The following is a 21,884-nucleotide window of genomic DNA, read 5'->3' on the forward strand; positions in this document are numbered from 1 at the left end:
GACTCCAGTCATCAGCAGGGAGGATCAAACCAGGGACCTCTGGAGCTTAGTGCATGAGCCTCTATAGCATGAGCTAAAAGCCAACTGCCTGTTAGCTAAGGTTGTAGAGCAAACTCATTTTATCTATTTCTTTAAGTAGTCTCAGTGCCACTAGATGGGACAGAACCACACACCCAGGAGATGTATAGGTTACATAAGCACTGGAATAAATTGCCTAGGGAGGTTGTGGAATCTCCATCATTGGGGATTTTTAAGAGCAGGTTGGACAAACACCTGTCAGGGAAGGTTTACATAATACTTAGTCCTGCCTTGAGTGCAGGGGTCCCTTCCAGTTCTATGATTCTATGATATTGTCCTAAAGTACTACACTGGTAGATACTGTTACTGCCCTGATTCAGATTGGTTCCACTGACATATACAGGAACCTGTGCTAGCAACCACTTTGAGGTTAAGTATTTGAACTGAATAAAAATTCTATCACCCTAGTAATATACCAACAGAGTTCATAAACTCTGTCAGACTCCAAGCCAATTTGGAGATAAGAGTAAACCCCCTTATTTTTTTCTGTGGCTTTATAAACTCCACAGATGTTGATGGACCATCCTTGTAATCCTATAAACTGTGAGATCTTTGGGACAAATCTCATTTACTGTATCTTGTACAGCAGAGAGCATAATGGGACCCTGACATAGTCAGCCTGTAAGCATTACAAATTTTAAATAATAATAATCCTCTCCAGAGACATATTCTCTATTCATAATCTATAATGGTGTAGTGTGATATAAAGGTTTTATCATCATGAATTTGGGCTTCATTCCTCACAAGAAGCAAAACATTAAGCAGCTCATCCCAAAGAAATTGATTGTTTAAGGACTGTAGGATCAGGCCCATTAACTAATCTTCACAAAATTCATGTGTGGTAGGTAAGTATTATCTCTGATTTATAGAAACGGAAACAGAGAGAGAGAGAGAGGTTAAGTGGTTTGCTGAAGGCCACAAAGAGTTGAGATTGGAATTTGAGAGTTCCCAGCTCTCAGTCCTGTGCTCACATCCTAGATTATATCTTTCTCATGGATAATATATTATGTTTCCATAATTACAATCCATCGTGTCTTTGGGAATCTGCAGCTGTAATCATAACTAGTCTGTTAATCAAATGTACATAGAAGGGCTATGGATGTCCAGTAAGTCCTCTTACTAAAAAAATTCACAGCAACTAAGATATTAGTGCATTAGAATTAAAAAAAAATTAAACCCCCAGATTTATTTATTTTATATATTCAAAGGCATTCGTTCATTATAGAATAGTATAAAAATATCTTCATGAAAATGTTTTATTTCTGTGATATATCAGTGTGGGACAGTTGCCAGCAGAGAATTTTATAACAATGTAAATGGTTTTTTAAGTGTTTGTTTCCAGCCAGAGGTCTTTGAGCCCAGGCATTTCCCAATCTCATTGTTCCTTTGTTCTAACGGATGTACAAAGGACTGAGTGTTTTGTTTGCTGGGCCAGATAGATTAGATAAAGTTTGAATTTCTGAACTTCACCTTCTAGGCACGCAACTTTTTTTTTTAAAAATACACCTTGGAAATTAAATTCCACACCCAGCACAGTGCACATTATGAAGAAACTGTAGCACATAAAATAATAATGTGCTATTATCTTTGATATGATTTGGTAAGAGATGTGATTACAGTGTTGATTACTTTTGCAGTCAGTCAGCCTAATCCTAATTCTGTTGTTTCAGTGAGAATGAAAGATCCTTCCATTTATCACCTATGGTTCTCCACTTAAGAATTTCCAGCAGCTCTTACCTTACACAATGGTAGTATTTGTTTGACTCCTAAAGGGTGACTTTTTCTAATTCGACCAATCACCTTCAAAGAATAATTTTACATTCTTTCTATTTGCCGGATAATAGTCTTTAATGGATTATTATATATTATAGGTGGACCTGGTAGCAAAGTCTTATAATTAAGGTTGCCTGACACTTTCCATTACAACCTTCTGTTTCAATTGCTGCAGCTCTTTCAAGCTTTTCACTGTTTGGCCTGAGACTTTCTATGTTTGCACTTTGCCTCAGGTGGATTATTATTTTTTTTTAATTTCAGCTGAATCAGTTCATTGTTTCCAAAAGGTTAAGAGAAAAATAGGTAGTTTTGTCCATTTCAGTTTTCTTCCATCTGTTATTTGAAGCGCTCTAGTGCCTCTGTGGTTTGAAGCAGGAACTTGAAATTCAGCAGAGTCCTCGGTTCAGAGATTTGCCTTATGTTTTCCTCTGAAATTCCTATCATATCCGACTGACACCTGGAAAATCACCATTTGCACATGTTCAGCAGAGCTTTTTAAAGGCGACTGGTTAAAATTTCTCAACAGTCCATCTGCACTGAGCATGCTCCAGCCCCAAAGAGCTTCCTCACAGGCAAATGCCCCTGAGCACGCTCCCAGGTGCAGAGTTCCAAGGGGAGGGGGCAAGAAAACAGCAGCAGTAGTAGCAGCTGCCACCATCACTTTGGCCTAGCAAGAACTGTTGTGCTGGGCACCAAAATGGAGACCATGAGTTCTCGACTCAGCTCTTTGCAGCCCTTATTACTGAGCAAGGCCTCACGCCCCCACCTTAGAAGGCAAGCAAGTCACATTTCCTCCCATTTTACAGATAGGGTAACTGAGAGGTTGCACAAGGTCACTTCAGAAGAAGTTGAAAATCAAATCCAGGGCCACATTCTGTGCTGCACTAAAATGTATGGCCCAGCGGACAGGGCGAAGGTGACTGTAAACCACGTTTGTGCCTCCCAGATTCTAACCTGCTCTAGCAGCCTGTGTGTCCTCCCCCCCCCCGGCCCCGCCCCAGTAAGAGAAGCCCTGGGAAGATGCTGTAGCTCACAGCAGCCTTACGAGGCTGCCTCCAGGCTTCTCCACAGCCCAGACTTTCCTGTGTGTAGAACAAGCCTGAAGCGGACCCCCTATGGAAGAGTCAGTGTGGTTTGGATGGAATCTATGGGGGGTAGTTTTTTTTTTTTTTAACCTAGACATTTACGTACAAGAAATTATATTAAAAGAATATTACGTTTGCCAAGTCAGGCACTCAAAAGTTAGGAAATGTCTGAATCAAAGAGTCCTGTGGCACCTTATAGACTAAAAGACGTTTTGCAGCATGAGCTTTCGTGGGTGAATACCCACTTCTTCGGATGCAAGAGTTTGCATTGTGACTTGCATCCGAAGAAGTGGGTATTCACCCACGAAAGCTCATGCTGCAAAACGTCTGTTAGTCTATAAGGTGCCACAGGATTCTTTGTTGCTTTTACAGATCCAGACTAACACGGCTACCCCTCTGATATCTGATTCAAAGTTGCCCATTTATTTTATAGGGTCCCTGCCTTACTCAGGGTGCACAGTTAATGAAGCAGTGGGTTGAAAGAAGGAAAAGGATGGGTTTTGAGGGGTTAAGATGCAGTGGTGGTATCCTGCACAGCTGGGATCTCTGCCTGGCTCTGCCACACTCTTTGTGTGCTATGTTGGGCAAGGCATATGCACAAGGAGACTGTATTAAGGCAGCATGGGCACTAAATTCAGTCACTTCCTAATTTCTAAGTGCTTAAGTCTGCAACTTTAGTACTTTTTTGTATATTAACATAATTATGTTACCAAATACAAATGAGAGCTTTAATGCATCAGTGTCTAATGACTTCTTTTAGTTACAGGAAACTATAAAATAATCAAAAGTCTGTGCATTATACTTGCTATCAGTTTTGGAGCTTAAGCTTTCTCTCAAGCAGTTTTGCCCAAGATGACTACTTAATCAATTTGATATGTTCTCAAAGAATAGTCCTTTAAAGTATACATTCTAAAAGCTTATATACAGGTGGGGGTTGTTTTGTTGTTGTTGTTTTAGACATGGTGTGCAGGACAATACTTCTGGTATTGGAGATCCTTCCAGTAGAAGAGTGGATATGTATTGTCAGAAGGTGCTTATGCAGACTGAAGACAATAGCAAAAAGCAAAACACTATCATCATTAAAATTATACTTTCATCTTGAAGAACTTTAAATTTACACACTTTTGTGCACAACTTAACTGCTGGGAAATGCTGAAATATGTTGTGCATTTATTTGTGGCGTTGTATTGTGCATCCAACTAAAAACACCCTCATAATCTGGCATAAGTGCCTGAAAGTTAGTCACTGATGCTCTAATATTTATAGGCTACATTATCCTGAGTCATTATGACTGCAGGGCTGTTTATGATATAGTGATGCCATAGTTTAGTTGTCAACAGATTTGGAAACTCTTTATTTACACACAATGAAGCATGCGCTTTTCTATAATACACATATAGCTGGGTTCTCCAGGGCCAATTTATAGGAAGATTAGTTGTGTTTTCAGTGAGTACAGTGTTTTGGAATGGAATAAAGAAAGAATTTTCAATAAAGATTTGCAGTGGAATGTTGAAAAACTGGGAAATTGTTGGAGTTGATTGAGCTTACCTGTAAAACTCTTCTAAAACCCAACTAAATTAATATTTTTGCTATTATTTTTAATACAGATCCCTTACCACCAGCTAGGTTTGAAATTAATAAGGAAAAAACTACTTCCACAAGCTTACAGGTCTCGTGGAGTCCATCCTCAGGAAAGGTGGACTGGTATCAGCTACAATTATCTGATCATAATAATAAAAAGATACAGAATGTCTCAATACAAGGAGGTATTTCAAGAAGAGAAGAGACCTTTTCCAGTCTCACCCCTGGGAGCAAATACAATGTTATCATCACTGCAGTTGCTGGAAATAAAAGCACCCCAGCAATTCACATCAGCGGATCTACTGGTGAGACCTGTTTTACTGTAGTGCATCTAAATAAGGCTACTGAGCATTTTAACACACTTTTAGAGGTTATGCATTTCAAAAAGGGTATAGATATACATTTCTCCTAGATAGCAAATTACGCATGTAATCAGTCTTAATTAACCTAGCAAATGGTTCGCGTTGGTTATAAATAGAAGTAAATAAAGAATTTCTAACTAATTTTAAGAGACATCTTCTAAGTATGAAGAAATGTTGACAGGTCCAATTTGGTCATCAACTTTGGTTTTGCTTTTGGCAAACCCTAAACACTCAAAATCTTTGCAAAGTTGAACAGTTCAATCTTGCTCAGATAGTAAATAAAACCATCACCTGTAAAACATATGTTTTTTATTTCATCAGTGCCATCCCCAGTGCAAAACATTCAGATCAGTGTCAAGACAGACACTATCCACGTTTCATGGTTACCTGGCTCTGGTTATGTGGATCGATACAGGCTGGTGTTACTGGATAAAGAAGGACCAGTTCGTGAGATCACCCATGAGGAGCGCTTACTTTCCTACACTTTTCTTGGACTTACAGCAGGACATCTGTATAATCTCACTATCATAGCTGAAGCTGCAGGACTAGAGAGCTACAACTTTAAACTGGTTAGGACAGGTATGATATCATAAATAACTCATAGTAAAACTGAGGTTGCAATACAGTGCATTTCAAAATAATAAGTGGGATTGTTTGGTCTGGCCTAAACTGAACACTAAGGTTCATAATTCTGCCCTCTGAGTGGCAGAGCTCCAGCTGATCCCAATTGAGTATTGCATGCCTGAATCTGGGCAGCATACAGCCCCATTCTTTCATAGTATTGTATGGGGTTTAACTTCATGAGCCTCAGTGACTTTCATGATGTGAGTTTCAGAGCTTAGTGGTTTTCAGAAAAATTGGAGGTAAATATTTCAGTAGTTCCTTTTGGGGGGGTTAGAAATCCTGACTTTGAGACTCATTGAAAACTCCTGTTGATTTCACTGGGAATTATGCATATGGCATGACTGTAGATTGTGACCCACTATTTAAATCTGCATGGAATAGCATGGGCCAAAGTGGTCACTTTAGAAAAACAAAAGAGGAAGAAAAGAACCTTCATAACTTTTGATATGTTTAAGAATAATCCTAGCAGAAAACAAGGTAAAAGTTGTTGGTTTGCTTTTCTTCTGGTGAAATGTCAAAATTTAGAGAGTCATATTTTGATCCCACTTACACCGGTGTCAATCAGGAATAATTCCAGTCAAACTACAGCTTTTATTGTGCCAACACCTCTCCGGCTATCAATAACCTTGAGCAGCATGTGCCATTATCAGCCTTTACATTCAACATGCACAATCAATGAAAATAAGGGGGTGACTTGTGTATTTGATCATCCAGCGATGTTACAGTAAGCAATGTTAGTAGAGCCACTTTGGGTATAAATTATCTTAAATACAGCTTTAAAAAATCAAACTACATGCCATGCTACTGTAGTAGGAGGGGTTGTGTGTAATAAGGGGGGTTGTGTACTCTGTGGGTGAAATATTTTGTTTCCTTTCTCGTTCTGTTTTTTTAGCCCCAGCCGAAGTCTCAGATTTGATGGTGACGAGTGATGGCAGCTTTGATATATTAAAAGTTACATGGAAAAGACCTCTAGGAAACTTAGATTTCTACAATATCACTCTGTCTCATCTTGGATCCATTAAAGAAATCAAAACTTTACAGCCCCGGGTCACAGAGGTTCAGTTTGACAAGTTGATTCCAGGAAGTCTTTATCAGGTCACTGTCAGCACAATCAGTGGTGAATTGTTCACTGATAAGATGGCCACTGGCAGGACAGGTAAGTCTTGTGCATCACTAAGAACATTTGTAATCAAAGCCACTTTGATCTATCCCATTGAATACATTGTTATGTAGAAGATCATGTTGGAAGATAAGAGGGTTTGGTTGCTAGGCAATATGAAGTTGCTGAGGTTTGACTGTTGAGTGTAGTGTGTGGTGTTTGGTGGCCTGTGATGTACAGAAGGTCAGAGTAGATTATCTAGTGGTCCCTTCTGGCCTTAAACTCTATGATTCCGTGAGGTAAAAGTTGTTGGGTTGATCTTACAGTACTCCTTACTGGCCAGTCTGCTTACAGCAACCTTCCAGCTAATAGTCAAAGCTACAGTGCTGACCTGTCAGAAGGAAGCAGTGGTATATGCTGTATAGAAATCAGTAGCTGGTTGAGCCTGCAGCAAAACTATTCAGCACCCGTACATTCAATAGCTTTTGCCCAATTTTATAATTTTGAACATAATCCAGAGAGAGAGATAAAATGGGGCTACAGTATATGGAAGTGTGCATGTAAGATACTGTAAAATTATTTAAAACTATCAACGAAGTATAACAACATTGCCCCGCTATGGTCATATATATATAAACACTCACAAAATAGACATGTTCAAGTCTTCGGTCTCAATCACAACAGTTCTAGAGTCTGTTTATATATATTGGAACTGACTCATCAATGTTAAGATCCCAAGCATTTGATATGCTATCAAGTGTGGTCGTAAGCAAGATCCTGGTTCTAGTCATAGCTCATTAAGTCTAAGGGCTTGGCTACACTTGCACTTTATAGCACAATAAAGCCTCCCAGAGCGCTCTACCTTACTCCCCATCCACACTGGCAAGGCACAGAGAGCGCTTTGACTCTGACACGGAGAGCGGTCTTGGTACTCCACCTCCCTGAGAGGATTAACAGCTGTTGCGTATTGGGTGAATCGCTGCAGCTCCAGTGTAAATGAGGAGTAATGTTATTACGCGCTGATTGACCTTCGGAAGTGTCCCATAATCCTTTTAACTGAAGTGGTCTCTCTTGTCTTTGTTGTGAACTCGGGAGGTGGAAGTGCCCTTTCAAAGCTCCAGTTCTCAGACGGGCTGCTTATCTGGTCCAAGAAAAAAAAACAAACAGCTACTGTTTGCTTTGAGAGAGTGAGAGAGAGGTGGAGGAGGGAGGGGGGTCTGAACTTACAAGGCAGTGTGCTGACACACTCTCAGCACCCCAAAAACCCAATCTCTCTCTCCCTACACTTCCTGTCACACTCCACCCCCCTTTTGAAAAGCACATTGCAGCCTCTTGAACGCTGGGATAGCTGCCTATAATCAGGGGCGGCTCTACAAAGTAGGCTGCCCCAAGCAGCGCGGAGCGCTGCGCCGCCCTTCCCCAGTCCCGCGGCGGGTCCCCTCTTCCCGCGGCTCCGGCTTCCTGGGGAGGGCGGCATTTGCTCGTGGAGCTCGCCGGCATGCCTGCGGCAGGTCCACCGGAGCCCGGACGAGCGGACCTGCCGCAGTCATGCCTGCGGGAGCTCAACCGGAGCCGCGGGAATGACTGCGGCAGGTCCGCTCGTCCCGGGCTCCGGTGGACCTGCCGCAGGCATGCCGGCGGGAGCTCCACCGGAGCCAAATGCCGCCCTCCCCAGGATGCCGCCCCAAGCGGGCGCTTGGCCCGCTGGTGCCTAGAGCCGCCCCTGCCTATAATGCACCGTTCCCAATGCAGCTGTAAGTGCTACAAATGTGGCCACATCAGTGTGCTTTCAGCTCTCAGTGTGGACAGACTGCAGCGCTTTCCCTAGTGCGCTCTACGAAGGCTGGTTTAACTTAAAGCGCTCTACAGCTGCAAGTGTAGCCATACCCTAAGCCATTTTGATGCCCACAGCACTGACTAAGGCACATGGCAGTCTTTGTGGTGTTGGGTTATTTATTTATTTTAGTTGTATAGTTATTTTTCATCTTAACTGATTGATCAGACTGAAAGGTCTGCCAAAGTTCTCCCCACCCACCCACTACTATTAACCATGAGTCCAGGTTACTTCCATCCTACACCTCTTGGAAATTGGTAGAATTTAGATTGGAAAAGTTTTCAAGTGGGTGAAAAGTACATGCAGGACATCCAAAAATTGTTAATAGAGTCCACCTGTGTTAAACTACTACAGAAAACAGCAGGAAAAATAACTTAAAATGCTGCATGTTTCATTCTGAAGATGCATAAGGTTTTCGCTAACCTCTGATTTAGGGTTCAAAATTTCTGATGTCAGTAACTGACAAACAGTGAGTTCTTTGTGTGGGAGAGGGTAAATTTCTCTCTCAGATGAGTACTACACCTTGTCAAAATGCACTTTGGCCCAGATTTTTAAAGGTATTTAGGCATTGCTGCATTCAATGTTGCAATGCCTAACTGACTTTTGAAAATGAGATTTATGGTCCTAAGTGATTTAAACTCTTAAGAATCTAATTCCCATTGACAGATGAAAAATCTGGGCCTTGATGTTACTATAACTGATCAAAGCACTTCAGCAGTGTCTGAGCTGTGAGCCAGGTTTCATTGTTGTCCAGTTATGTTTCCCCAGAAAAAACACAAAATTACTCACCTGTGTCTGTATTTCAGTTCCTCAGAAAGTTTCAGAGCTGAAAGCTAGCAGTGGTGGTTGGCTGAGGTCTCTGACAGTGAGCTGGCTGCCCCCTGCTGGAGACTGGGACAGATACCACATTGTGGTGTTCAACCTCTCCACTGTGCTTCTGAACACTACATTAAAGAAAGACAGAAGAGAATATGTCATCCAGGATATAGGACTCATCCCAGGAAGACAATATGAGGTGGCAGTCATAGTGGAGAGTGGAGGCTTACAGAACACGGCTCGCTGCAAAGGCAGAACAGGTCAGCAATCTCATTATACTGATAGCATGAACCTTCAAACTTTCAAGTTGGCTATTTTTGGTAGCTAGAAAAAAATTAAAATAAGTGGTGTGTATTATACTGATTCACTAGGAAAACAATTTCACATGAACATAGATAACTATTTTAACTCGAAACATTTGTGGTTATCTTCATAATAACTGTAAATGAAAGAGCAAATTCCTAGATTCTTCTTGTTTGTTTGTTTGCTAATTTATTATTGGGCCAAATCCTGAATTCCTCATTCAGATTTTGCTCAGGAGTTCTATCCTTTTGATTAGCCACAATTTAATATTTAAAATAGTGACTCTTCTCTTTAAAAGAGATGGGACCAAATTCAGTGGTGGTGTGAAGAGTGTTATAAATTGCACATCAAATTTCAGGTGGTCAAAAAAAAAGAGGTATGTGGTAAAACAGAGTGATTTGGACTGGTTTTGCATTCATTCAGGCATGAGACACCTGATCTGGATCTCACACCACTTTTACACTGGGATAACTCCATTGACTTCCGGGAAGTAAGTCCAGTTTTACCTTGCATGTGAAAGCAGAATCAGACCCATGAGATGTAATTGAGTGATGTACACATTAAGCCATCCTCTGGTGTGTAAACGGCCATATGTGAGAGTATGTGCCAGACTTTGTTCACCATAAATCTAACTCTCCTGACATCAGTGGAGATAATCTGCATTTGCACTAGTATAACTGAGATCACCATAGTCTAAGGGCATATCAGGCTGAAGAAGAGAGGAGTACCTCATTTTCAAAACACACTTATACTCGTCCTATAGTGATGTAAATGATGAAAGGGTGCCCAATGTTATCTAAGGATGTCTCATGGGTTTAATTTAGAGTAGGCTCTTCTCTGCCCTAAGATCCACCTGCATCACAGAAGCTGTCCTTTCTCAGATAAGTGTGCAAGGTACAGGAACAAAGGGGCAGGTGGCTCACTATAAGGAAGCAGCTAAGGGCAATGAACAACACTGCAGAAGCAAGTGTCCACCAGCTCAGCAGGCTGCATGAGAATGTGATGAAAACAAAAAGCAGGTGGGTGTGAACACAGAAATAGCAAAGAAAACACCAGCCTCTGCACACCACAGATGGTAGTAGCAAATACATAGATTAGTTAGTGGCCCTCTGAGGAATCAAATGTGTGCAGCTTGCATCAGAAACAGATGTGGCATTACCCATCTATCAGAAACAAGGCCTGATACAAGGTTTCTAAGAGTTCAGTGCTGCTTTCTTTTGACTGATGCTCCTGAAGACACATCCGACATTCCTATAATGAGTGTGATACTGCCGTTCCTGCAGTGGATGTTTGTGTGTGCGCTGTGTGGACTGGCTTCCCTGTCAGCCTTACTAGCTAACTAGTATTATTGGTTTGAACTAGGGCTGGTTCAAGAGTAAACTGGAGGTGCAATCCTTATGTGCTCCAGCAAGCATATACAATGGGTCAATTCTACTCTGTTACACCAATGCAAATCCAGAGTAAGTGCGGTGAATTTTGTGGTGTTACTCTGGAGTCACACACTGGAATAAGTCAAATCAGAATTTGGTTTCTGTGTCTTAATTGAAACTTGTTTCATGTGTAATAGGTAGGATTTTACTCTGGACCTGAAAATAAGTGTAATTGACAGACCGAGAGGGGCACGAGGGAGGGTATAACAGGAAAAACAATCAACAGGAGGGTGTAAGATAAGGCAGGGTGTGCCTGATTGAGTGCTTTTCCTGCTACACCCTCATCTTTCACTTCCTGGGTGAATAAACTGCACTCATTTTGCACAGCCACGGTATGCCAGATCAGTGCACATTATATTAATTTAGCATTCACCACAGTTTTCTGACCCATTTAACTCAACAAGCCAGATTCTGATCTCACACCAGTGTAAATCCATAGTAATTAAAGTCAAAGTCTGATTCTGATTTCTCTTTCTCTGGTGCAAACCTGTAGTAACTCCTTTGAAGTCAATGGATTAACACTCAGGAGCGGCGCCAGAGTTTCTGGCACCCTAGGCAGAATTCGAGGGGCGGCATTTTGTGTGCTCCCCACAGGGCGCGCGGGAGCTTCCAGTTCCGCTCTCGTCACGCCGCCGAAGAAGGACCCTCTGCCGAAATGCCGCAAGCGACAGCGGCAGTCATTGAGCTGCTCAATTGCCTGCCGCTGTTTTCCACAGCACGTCGGCAGAAGGTCCTTCTTCGGCGGCACTACGGGAGCAGAACCGGAAGCTCCCGTGCGCCCCGTGGGGAGCGCACAAAATGCCACCCCCCAAATCCTGGCACCCTAGGCGACCGCCAAGGGTCGCCTAATGGAAGCACCGGCCCTGTTAACACTGGTATAAATTCAGAGTAACAGAGACCAGAATCTGGCCCAGAAGCTCAAATTTGGTTATGAATGCCCAGCACCTAGGGCCACACAGAGGTTTTAGGGCACCTGAGGGAAAATCTGAAGCTGAGGCCCCCTCCCCCATCCTTCCAAAATAAATTACCACTAAGGAGAAAGCCCCCAAGGAGGAGTGGGGGCTTGGAGAGTGAGCTTGGTGAGTGAGCCGGAATTCCACTTACCCCACAGAGGTGGCTCAGCTCCTGTCACACAGGACTGGGCCCAACTGCCTGCTCCAGGCATGGCAACCTCATGCGTGAGGTCACAGGTCACTCAGGTTTGGCCCGGCAGCTCCTCCATTCTGACAGGGGGGCTGCGAGGCCATATTTCAGTGAGTAGTGCTGCAACCCTGCATACCGGATTGCAATGCCACAGTTTGGGAGCCCTCTCAAATGGGGGACCCATAGCAAATGGCCCCTTTTGGCGTCCCACCGAGGGTCGCACTGCCAGCACCCTCCTCCCCGCACACATCAATTTACCAATACACACTCAGGGCCAAATTCTGCTCTTATATACCACTATACATTCAGCGTCACTCCATTAACTTCAGTAGAATTACTCCAGAAGTACAGCAGAGTAAACAGAATGTGGCCCCAGACGTGTAACTGACATGACTTTGTCACAGCTACATTTGCCCTATATCTGTTTTCCAGTATAATTGTTTTATGTCCCTGTTTATAGTCTCTGATTCAGCTACTTAGCATTAAGCATGTAAATAGTCTCATTGACTTAAGTGGGTCTAGTCAGATGCTTAAAATTACACCCATGCTGAATCATAATGTATTGCTAAAGTCTGTTCCCTTAACCCTCTAGTCAGAGATCTGCTGCTACCAGACATCACAGAGATATTTTGTGAGATTTGTTCCCCAGCCTCAGGCAAAGCCATTTCCCATTGGTAGTAAAATTTCTGTTACTTTCTTATTGCTAGCCTAGCTCCTGACCGCAGCGCGGTCAAGATGTGGCATGTGTGTCCATTGCAAAGTCCTTCGCTCATTGCTATACTCATGTTCTTCCCTTAGCTCCACAGCCTGTTCTTCAGCTCCGGGTAAAGCATGCTAATGAATCTTCGCTTAGTGTCATGTGGATGACTCCTGTTGCAGAATGGGACAGTTACGTGGTTTCACTGGGAGACAGGGATCTTACCATCATAAACAAGGCTCTTGTGAAAGAAGCTAAAGAATACACTTTCAGTGATCTGGTACCTGGACGGAAATACACAGCTACAGTCACTAGCATTAGTGGGGATTTAAGCAACTGGACTTCAGTAGAGGGAAGAACAGGTAACATCCTATCAATCCACTTCTAATCCCAACTTCTGGTAATCAGCAGTAATGACTTGTCGCTTTCTTTGTACTGAATCATATTAAAGTAGTGTCCAGATATCAACACCCTTGAACTTGTGTACATTTTCTTAATAGAGATGCTACATTTCTAAATCTCTTTTGTGTCTTGCAATATGTCTCAGAACATCCAGTCTCTTTTTCTGCCATTTTCCTTGGCTTTCTAGGATGGATATGTAGTTCCTGATGGAAACTGGTATCTGAAATGTTTCTGTAATATCTGGCCAATGTACATAGGATGAGGATAATAAGTCCAGTTTTCACTTAATATCTTAGAGAACGTCAGCTTCCTGATTTGTACCTCAACGGATGCACCTTTGGGTGGGGAGGGGGAATGGGAAAGAATTGTTTGAAGGGGGACATTTCAAAGTTGGCAGACACAAAATGGACGTGACCTTCAAAACATATTTTGAATCTTGCTGCCTTTTTGATTTAAAAAACTCCATCTTTTCCTCAGGATGAGGGCTGCAACACAAGCAAAATTGAAGTGACTGTTGGGTGGTGCTTTTGTAAAAACCACAAGGCCGCAACTTTTTTCTGCCTGTGTCTAAGTTTAAATCCGACCTATTTCTTTGTATGCCTGCCTGATGCATTCTTGTGAGCAGGCAAGGCCTTAAAAATGGGAATTCCTTTAGGCATAGCACAGGATAAAAACATACTGTGAGTGCACTTAGTCTAATTGTAGGCCCATAAGACTGAGCGTGTCCTTTTATAAAGCTTAATAAAGTTTTATCCTTCCTTTCAAGGTGTAGAAGTCTTGACTTCAGCCTCCATTACTCTATTTTGTGATTTAAATGGCTAGGATTTAATTTCCTTCTGCATCAGGCCCCTTCTCCTAGGAAAGGGTGTAGAGTCACACTGCACTAATTGTGAATCCATGTGTGTGAGCAAATCAGGCAGGAGTAATACACATAGGCATTAAATTATAACTTGTAATGAGCAAACCTCAAAAAGGTTGGAAACTAGGTTTGGATGAGCGTCCCAGACCTCAGATTATCTGAACCTTATCTCAACTACCAGAACCTATTCGGTTTGCCGACTGTAGCTGGGAGTCTCACAGATACAGGCTTTTCACACGTCCTCAGTATTTCCTACTTCCAGTCAGTCCAAAAATATCATTTATCATCATCATGGCAAATCCCAAAGAGATGTGACCCCCTGGCAAATTGAGCACCACCCAGATCGAGCTCTGGCAAGCTGCTTAAGGTGGTCTGGTTGTGTATTCTCTTTATGTCCATCACTGGCAGTCTTGTCATGCCATCAAAGCTTTTGATGTCCATGTGCTCATCAGCCATGTTGCAGCAATCCTTGGTACACACACTTCAGAATTCTTTGGTCTTCCATTCTAATAATAGCTCCATATCAAGAAAGCTGCTGAAATGGCACCTGTGCTGATGGAAGCGGTTGCTGGGCATATCCGCATTTCTGACGTTGTCCTGCTACTTAATATGAAGCAGCTGGCAAAGATGCTGAGAACTGAAATGACAATCTAGTGTTTCTCAGCCTTCCTCAGTGCCCACATTTCACTTCCATACAATAGAGTTTGGTTCTGTAGATCGTCACAAGCCTGATGGACTCACAACATCCATACAGAAGGCACTGAAGAGCTTGAAACATGGAACAGCTGCTGCTATATGAATATCCACATCTTTTTACACCCCCAGCACTGTCTGTGATGGCTACCCAAATATTTGACAGTTGCCACCTGCTCGATGTCCCATCTGGACAGGTTAACACTGAGCTGATTGTAATCTGGAGTTGGAGGCCATTTGATGGTCATGGCCAGAGATTTAGTTTTATCTGGATTAATAACCAGACCCATGTGTGCTGCTTCTTGTGTGAGCAGACCGTCCACCAGCTGCAATGATTCACCAAACTGAGCCAACACAACAGTGTTGTTGGTGTATTCAGGATCTTGAAGGAGATTATTGTGTACAGCTCAATGCCACCAACAGCTGCCTCTTCAATCTTATCCATCAACCAATCAGTGCAGATATGGAACAATGATGGTGACAGAACTCAGCCTTGCCAGAACTCCCCTGGCAATAGGAAACCATGCCATGTGTCTGTCACTGATGCAAACACAGCTTTGCATGCCACTATAGAGCTCCCCTGTCAATAGCACTATCTTCCCAGGGAGGCTGAGGTGCCTCATCAAAACCCCCAAACGTGCCCAAGGCCCTGAATCAAAGACCTCAAGGAAGTCTATGAATAGTGCTGCACCCAGTTTATTAAATTCAGCCATTTTCTCAAAAGCTGAAATATCACTAAAAGAGCCTTTCGCACTAAAATCAGGCAGAGCCATTGCAGAGCACAAGTGGGCCTGAGAGGCGAAGTTCAGATTCAGATCCAGACTTTCCCATAGTCCAAGCCTGTCTGGACCCAAGATTTTGGTTCAGACCACTGTATAATCTGACCTAATCTGATCTGTTTTATCAATATGCCTAGTCGTATTTATGATGACCAATACCATAGGCTCTGAGCTAAATATAAAGCAAAATGTGTAATTTGGATCCGAATTTTCCAAAGCTAAAGGGTTTTTAGATTGTGGAAGATTGAGTCTGACTGAACACTAATGTGAAAGCATTCAAAAAGGTGTAACTTTATTTCCATGCTTTAATCAAAATTGGTCAAACCTTAAAAAGGGGTTCATTGGGTTTTTGTTAACATTTGGGCTAAATGTTCAGCTCCCTTTTTCTATTGTCTAAACAAGTTCACCCACCCCAATTTATTTTAAACATTTTGCTACCCCTCAATCCATCATTAGATGTTAGAAAAGTCAGTGCTCTGAAATTCTTCCGAAGGAAAAGAAATTCAAGAGAGGCTAGAAAGATTATATGTCCTAGTAACTCAGAAAATTAAAGTGGTGAAAGGTGTTGCCTTAGTTCTTGTGCATCCATGTAATTGGTTTGCCACTGGCTAGGAATGGTTTGAACTCTGTGCAAGTTCAATAGTCATCACAAACACAAATGACTTCTAAGTTAGTTATTTTTATCTGAATGACATTTGTAAAATGAGATCCCTTCCAGCCCTCCTCTCTTGATTCATTTTGGGCTGACCGAGGAAAACAAAGCCTGAGACCTTTCTGTATAGCTCTAAAACCAGGAAGCCTTTATGGTTTCCCACAAACCACAGCCCATCAGACAGGAAGCGGGTCTGGGAGTCCACCGTTTAGTTTATTTTTAGTCCTGTTGCGTCTGCTTTTTTGATGCACTTCCTCAGTGTGACTAAACTCCGTTTGTTTGGGAGATTTGTTTGTTTCTGTTTACTTATACCATGACATTCTCGTATTATAGTGCCAGCTCAGGTGACTAGCCTGCATGTGACAAACCAGGGGGCAACCAACAGTTTGTTCACCAACTGGACGAGGGCGCTGGGAGATGTAGAGTCGTACCAAGTGCTGCTGATTCACGAAAATGTTGTCATTAAAAATGAGAGTGTTTCCAGTGAGACCAGTAGATACCATTTCCACTCCCTGAAAGCCGGAGGACTCTACTCCGTGGTCGTTACCACAGTTAGTGGAGGGATATGGTCCAGACAGACAATTGCAGAAGGGAGGACAGGTAAGGAAGTGTTCCACCATATCTGTATAAACTCCCACAAGCTGAACTCATTTGGAAGGATGGTCTCATGGTTAAGTCAGGGGACTAAGATTTGGAAGATCTGGGTTCTGTGCCAGACTCCCATGCATGGCCTTGCACAGGTCATTCCTCTGTTCCCTAACCTCACAGGGTTGTTGTGAGGAAAAAATGTTTGTTGGTCATGAGATACTCCAGTGATGACAGCCATAGAATTCTGAATCTTTCATGAGCAATAAAGAACAGCAGCAGTTTCTTGGATATTGAGCTGTGTGGGGAAAAATTGTACCATGTTTTTGTGAATTTGGCAAAACCCAAACATTCTATGATTTGACCCAAATGTTTTTCATGAAAATAACTAGTGATATTTTCAGATAAAATCATGAAAAAACTAACAAGTGAGAAAACAGCAGTGAAAAGTTGGGAAGCTGAAAAAGTTTCTTAAGGTTTCCTAATTAATAGTGACCATGTCAGAAAATGGGTCAGATCCTCCCCTGGTGTAAATTAGCTTAACTGCAGTGGACTTCAATGGAGTTATGCCAATTTGTGCCAGTAAGGATCTGTCGTAATAAAGTTATTTAACTCCAGAATAGTCCTGATCATTACCTAAAATGTCACCAGTTCTGGCAGGGTCAAACCCACCGGCACATCTTGCATCACTGAAAAGAACCAGATCGATTTTGTACCTATTTTTGGCCACTAGGGGGTAGAAAACTCTTGATAATTAGAAATAAATCTTTGCATTGGTTTCAAAATGATAAAGGGCTTTGTGGTTATTTTTATTGGTGAGGAATAGCACTTTGGGAGGATAGCTAATACTCTAGGATATTAGACGTGCCATCAGACCCTTGACCTCACCACCATATAGACAATAACTTCACTGCCTTTGTTCAGAAACTCAGATGCTTGCTACTCACTTGGAGCGCAAGGCTTCAAGACTCCTCACCTTTTTTGGTTTGCTTGGTCACATTCCATGCATTCCTGCTGCCTTTAACAATCGGAATAAGCTATTTAAAACTTCTCTGCTGCTTTTTCCTTTTGTTGCACAGTTCCTTCCAGTGTGAGTGGAGTAACGGTGAATAATTCGGGACGGAGCGACTACCTCAGTGTTTCCTGGCTGCCAGCTACCGGAGATGTGGATAGTTATTTGGTAACACTCTCTCATGACAGCCAGACGATTCAGACTCTAACCATTTCCAAAGCCCTCAGTGAATGTTCTTTCAGCAGCCTGGTTGCCGGCAGGCTCTACAATGTAATGATAACCACAAAGAGTGGGAAGTATGAAAATCATTCCTTCAGCCAGGAACGAACAGGTAAAGGGGACAAAAAGAAAAGAGGCTCTGTGTGGATTCAGTCACACACATCTCCCATGTTCAGTCCTTTGCGATGATCTGTGCTAGCAGTAATGGCTAACCAAAACAGGAGCTGGATTGGAAGGTCAAGTTCTAAAACTACAGTGCTTAAGATTTAGGGCCTGCTTTTCATTTATGACTGTAGGGCTACTTTACACCACACTGACAATGTAAAGTGGCCTTAGCATAAATGAGAATCAGACCCCCTGATCTTCCTCACATTGCAGTCAGTGACAAAACCTCAATTAACTTCAATGCGAAGAGAGTCTGGCCCAAAGCCTCACTGTATCATAACCAAAGGAGGATTGGGAGTAAAAAATGTGAGTGCATAGGAAGGCCATCCTTAGCTAGAATAATTTGTGCTCTTCACCAGGGCAGTAAGTGAGGGGATAAGGAGCTTTTTCTTCTGTGAAAAGGGCAAAATCTAGTAGAAATTTGGCAGCCCTTGTGGTGAGCTGAGATCAAATGACAGTTTTGACTCAAGCACTTTGTTCCCCAGACTCTGTAAGCTGGCCCTTCGTGTACTATCCTGTACGGTAGTGGTCCAAAAAGGCTAATAAAATGTTCAGATACAAATAGAATAAAATGAAAAGTGATACTGGAAATAATATAATGCCATAATATAACTGAACTCCCGCCTTTATTTCTGGACATGCTATCCCCAAAAGGATATAACAGCAATAGAGGGGAGCCAGAGATGGGAGACAAAAATGATCTGAGGTATGGAGAAACTTCCCTCTGAAGAGAAATTTAAAATATGAGGACTGTTTACCTGAGAGAGCAGAGGAATAAGGGGGGACAAGATAGAGATATGCAAAATAGCCCCCTTTCTCTTAATAGAACAACAAGGGCACAGGCAGTGAAATAGCAAGGTAGAAAATTTAGCACTAATAAAAGGAACTACTCTTTCATACACTGCAGAGTTAGCCTATCAAGCCCATTGCTATGTGATAGCATTAAAGCAAAGAGTGTAGCCAAATTCCAAAAAGGATTGAACTTGTATGTGGATAACAAGAACAGCCAGAGTTACAATAGCAAGAATTCAAACAAACAAACAAAACCCACTATTAAGGGATCAGCCCTCATGTTTCACAGCATAAGCCAAGCCCTAATTAATGGGAGTTAGGAAGAAATGTTCCCTGTGGGCAGGCTATTCAATAACTGCAAAGGTTTTTGCACTTCTCTCTGAAGTATCTGATACTTGACCACTGAGCTAATCTGGTATGGCAGTGCCTGTGCTCTGTTACTTTTCTCGGGATATTCTGTGTGATGCATTTATTGTTTCAGAATCCCTAATTCTTTGCCTGTGTTCTCCCGCCCCCCTTTCACCCCCCCCCCCCAGTACCTTCAAGCGTGCAGGGACTTACTGTCAGCAATTCAGCAAGAAGTGACTATTTAAAGGTGTCCTGGTTGCATGCCACTGGAGATTTTGATAATTATAAAGTGATCATCAAGAACAACAATGACTTCAACCAAACAAAAAGTGTCCCCAAGGATGAAAATGAATGTGTGTTCACTAAACTGGTCCCGGGGAGGCAATACAGTGTCACTGTTAACACACAGAGTGGAAAATATGAGACTAGTAAAAGGATCAATGGCAGAACAAGTGAGTAAATACCCTGGAGAACATCCTGAGAGAGTTCTGATTGGAGTGAGGGCATTTTTATTTACAGTACACAGGCAAAAAGGTAATTTTGTTTTACCATCTGATGCTGATAGCTTGGCTCTTCAAACATGTGTCGCTTTAAAGACCAAAGGAGGCAACTAGGTTACAATGGATATCTAAGTAAAGACATGCAGAAAGTTTAAAAAAAACCCATATGTTTGTTTAGGGTTGTAAACGCTGAGATAAAATGTAGCATATTTAAAATCAAAGTTGTAGGGTTTTGCCACGTCAACCCGTTATTTATGTTTAAAAAGCAATGACAACACATATAGACTCTCTCTCTTTCAAAAGGGCTTTCCATGCGATAGACTGGAGGTGCAGAAAGAGAGTTATCCATGCTTTTATTCATTCATTTGTTATTTTATTTTTTGTATTGTGGTAGCTCCTAGAAGCCCTAGTCATGGACCATTGTGCTAGGCTCTGTACAAACACAAAACAAAAAGATGATTCCATTAGTTTCAATAATATTTTGCATGCTAAGGTTTACATCACAAGAGGTATTTCAAGTCATGTTCCTTGGCAATGGCCAGAATAATGACGACCTCAAGAGTTTATCTGCTATTCTTTTCTATTGTGTTTTCAGTGCCGGAGTCAGTGAAGGAATTAACTCTTAGTAACAGAAGCACTGAAGACCTGCAAGTTACCTGGTCAAAGGCTGAGGGGGATGTCGACAAGTATGAGATTCAGCTACTTTTCAATGATATGAAGGTCTTTCCACCCATTTTCCTTGGAAACACCATTGAGGAGTATTGGTTCACAGCTTTAACCCCAGGGCGCCTGTACAAAATTCTTGTCCTGACAATCAGTGGAGACATACACTGTGCCACTTTCATAGAAGGACTGACAGGTAAGAGAAAACAGCTTTTAAAACATGGTTCTGCCACTGGTTTGCTTTGTGACTTTGGTGAAATCGCTTAACATCTCAGTCAGCTCCCCAGTTTACCCATCTATAAAATAAGTATATTATTACATAACTACAAGCAGGTTTTGTGATCTTTAATGCATTAACATCTGAAAAGAATTTTGACATTCTCAGAAGAAAGATCCTTGTGTAATATTATCTGCAGAATATAAAGGTATCTAGACAAAGCAACTACCACAGTATTCTTTTATTTTCTTTATTGTCTCTGGAAAGATATATCATTCTTCTTATGACTAAAGAGAAGAGAGAGGTACGGTATTGTACATTGCTAGGGCACAATCCTGCAAATACTTACACACATCTGCAGCTTCACTCATACAAGTAGTGGGACAACTCACAGGAGTAAAGTTACACATACATGTAAGTATTTGTAAAATTAGGCCCCTCATAAGTACAATAGTCTCTTTTCTTTTTGTACTCATTCCTGATGTAGACTTCAGAATTCCATTTGCTGCAGCTACAGACATACCAGTATTTGAAATATTTGAATGGATTGGAAATTTCTAAGCTGGGGTTTCTGTCTTTCTGGTTTTTTCCCCAGCTCCAAGTGCTGTCAAAAACATTCACGTTTCAGCCAATGGGATGACAAACAGCCTGAAAGTGAACTGGACTCCTGGAGGAGGAGATGTTGATTCCTACACAGTGACACTATTCCATCAAAACTATCAGCTTGATTCCCAGACTGTCTCCAAGCCTGTGTACGAGCATACCTTCAGCAAGTTAGAAGCAGGGGAGCAGTACCGGGTTGTGGTACAGTCTAACAGTGGCACCCTGCACAACAGTTTAACAGCTCTCGGACGTACAAGTACGTTTCTTCACGGAAAAAGGGCAAAAAGTGTCATACGTTCCCATCAGATTAGTACTATTTTATAACACTATTTTATTATTTGTCCATATGGTGTCCCAAAGTGTCTGGGGAGACTCTGATGTGTTAGGAGATGGGTCTCTGTCACAAAGAGTTTGAAGGCTTGATCCTGCAAACCTACATGGTAGTAATTTTGCTAGTGTAAATAGTCACATTGGTGTCAATGGGACTTATCATGTGCGCAACTTGACTTGGGTAAATGTTTGTGACACTGGGGCCTCCAGTCCAAACTCTGCCATGGGATCTGCTGATGC

The 21,884-nt window shown here is 42.1% G+C and overlaps 1 protein-coding gene across 7 annotated transcripts in view; it reads left to right on the plus strand.

Moving 5' to 3' along the window:
• Nucleotides 1-21,884, plus strand: part of PTPRB (protein tyrosine phosphatase receptor type B) — an 89,009-nt gene that overhangs the window by 32,489 nt on the left and 34,636 nt on the right. For 5 of the 7 annotated variants that reach the window (XM_039500190.1, XM_039500192.1, XM_039500193.1 and 2 more), the window contains 10 exons: nucleotides 4,544-4,822; nucleotides 5,201-5,458; nucleotides 6,396-6,659; nucleotides 9,243-9,512; nucleotides 12,927-13,187; nucleotides 16,544-16,810; nucleotides 17,875-18,138; nucleotides 19,520-19,783; nucleotides 20,427-20,690; nucleotides 21,307-21,570. In XM_039500190.1, coding sequence (XP_039356124.1) covers nucleotides 4,544-4,822; nucleotides 5,201-5,458; nucleotides 6,396-6,659; nucleotides 9,243-9,512; nucleotides 12,927-13,187; nucleotides 16,544-16,810; nucleotides 17,875-18,138; nucleotides 19,520-19,783; nucleotides 20,427-20,690; nucleotides 21,307-21,570 — 2,655 coding nt within the window. The remainder of the gene's footprint in view (nucleotides 1-4,543; nucleotides 4,823-5,200; nucleotides 5,459-6,395; nucleotides 6,660-9,242; nucleotides 9,513-12,926; nucleotides 13,188-16,543; nucleotides 16,811-17,874; nucleotides 18,139-19,519; nucleotides 19,784-20,426; nucleotides 20,691-21,306; nucleotides 21,571-21,884) is intronic. The other 2 variants (XM_039500191.1, XM_039500197.1) reach the window with 1 other exon arrangement.

This window comes from Mauremys reevesii, linkage group 1, assembly GCF_016161935.1.
Source record: "Mauremys reevesii isolate NIE-2019 linkage group 1, ASM1616193v1, whole genome shotgun sequence".
NCBI lineage: Eukaryota > Metazoa > Chordata > Testudines > Geoemydidae > Mauremys > Mauremys reevesii.